Source organism: Chaetura pelagica, unplaced genomic scaffold, assembly GCF_000747805.2.
Source record: "Chaetura pelagica isolate M959 unplaced genomic scaffold, ChaPel_1.0 scaffold47, whole genome shotgun sequence".
In the NCBI taxonomy this organism is placed as follows: Eukaryota; Metazoa; Chordata; class Aves; order Apodiformes; family Apodidae; genus Chaetura; species Chaetura pelagica.
This window is the reverse complement of record NW_009954140.1, coordinates 6,355,285-6,356,920: the sequence shown is the minus strand read 5'-3', so window position 1 is coordinate 6,356,920 and position 1,636 is coordinate 6,355,285. Positions and strand designations below refer to the sequence as shown.

The 1,636-nt window shown below is 60.6% G+C and overlaps 1 protein-coding gene across 1 annotated transcript in view; it reads right to left on the bottom strand.

Moving 5' to 3' along the window:
* Positions 1-1,636, bottom strand: part of GPRC5C (G protein-coupled receptor, class C, group 5, member C) — a 3,343-nt gene that overhangs the window by 1,043 nt on the left and 664 nt on the right. The window contains 4 exon segments of the mRNA XM_010002811.1: positions 9-66; positions 606-678; positions 680-695; positions 1,285-1,627. Of these exon segments, the coding sequence (XP_010001113.1) occupies positions 9-66; positions 606-678; positions 680-695; positions 1,285-1,627 (490 nt within the window).

Genomic DNA, 1,636 nt, shown 5'->3' with positions numbered 1-1,636 from the left:
GGCGCTGCCGGTCCCCGGGCTGCTGGTGGAGGCTCGGGGCAGGATCACGTCGTAGGGACCTTCGCTCTGCAGGGAGAGATGTGGGGAAGGGGCTGTAGTGGCACTAAGAGAGACCCTGGAGCACCTTCCAGTACCTGAAAGGGCTCTAGGAATGCTGGGGAGGGGCTTTTGACAAGGACAGGGAGTGATAGAGTGAAGGGAATGACTTTAAGCTGAAAAAGGGAAGACATTAGGAAGAAATTCTTCCCTGTGAGGATGGTGAGACCCTGGCCCAGGTTGCCCAGAGGAGCTGTGGCTGCCCCATCCCTAGACATGTTCAAGGGCAGGTTGGATGGAGCTCTGAGTAACTTGATCTAGTGGGAGGTGTCCCTGCCCATGCAGGGGTGTGGGACTGAATGGTCTTTAATGTCCCTTCACATCTGAGTGGGTCTGGAATCCTACAATTCTAGGCAGGTGAGGGGTGACACCCTAGGGTTACAGCATGGGGATGAGAGGAGACCCCAGAGTCCCCCATCCTGGCTGCTCCAGTTTAAAGCCCATCACCATTATGCAGGATGTGACCAGCCCTGGTGAGCATGGCTGATGCCACGAGGCATCACTCTTACCGGCCCCTTTTGCATCAGAGCCATCTCGGTGGGCTGGTAGACACTGGTCAGCAGTTGCCCGTTGTAGCCTTTGGGACACTGGCTTCTTGGCTGCAAAGAGAAAGGGATGCTGAAAAGGGAGGGGGGACCTCACACAGCCACCCCCACCCCACTGGGCAGCCGCTCCTTGTTAGCAGGTTTAATGAGCTTGACTCAGCAACTGGCGGCTCTGTGCCTTTCCTGGGGGACGGGAGGGATGTCCCCAAGGTTTGTGTCACCGCGCTCCTGGCACGGCCCAGGTTTGTTATTGTAGGGTCCCTCGGGAGCACCCACCCTGCCCAGGGGGCTGCAGGCACCTGCCCACCAGTGCCATTGGGGCAGCTCACACCACCCCGTGTTATTGTAGGGTCCCCTGGGGCAGTGGGCCCAGAGCTGCTGGCACCCTGTGCTGGGGAGGGAGCAACCCCTGCAGCTCAGCCCAGACTGGTAGACCCAGCCCAGCGAGTTTTTTTTTTGGGGAGCCAAAACAGCAGCAGGCGTCAATCCTGGGCGGGTCATGGCCAGACGTCTCACCTCCCACCCCGCTGCTGCCAGCCCTGGTGAGCCCTGGTGAACCCCAGCACCCGCCCCAGTGAGCTCCAGTGAACCCCAGCACACACCCCAGTGCCGGCTGCCAGGCCCTGTGAGCTCCAGTACTTACCGAAGGAGGGCTCATCCATGGAGAAGGCTTTGTTCTCCACAAACATACTCTGTGACTTCTGCTCCTTGAGGATTGTCTCATAGCCCACCCCACGTGTGGGGTAGACATCGTCCTCGAAGGCCTGCTCGGGGCTCCGCCGCGTCACGTGTGTCACCTCGGGGATGACGTAGAGGAGGAGGAAGGCGTAGGCGTTGGACACCAGCGCGATGGCCAGCGTGGGGTCATCCCAGCTGGGCTTCTCACCCATGCGCCGGTTGCCGTAGAGGTACATGGCCATCCACGCCACCCAGATGGCCATGGAGAGGCCAGTGGTGGACAGGATGAAGGCTCCGTGCTTGCGCCAGGGGGCGGC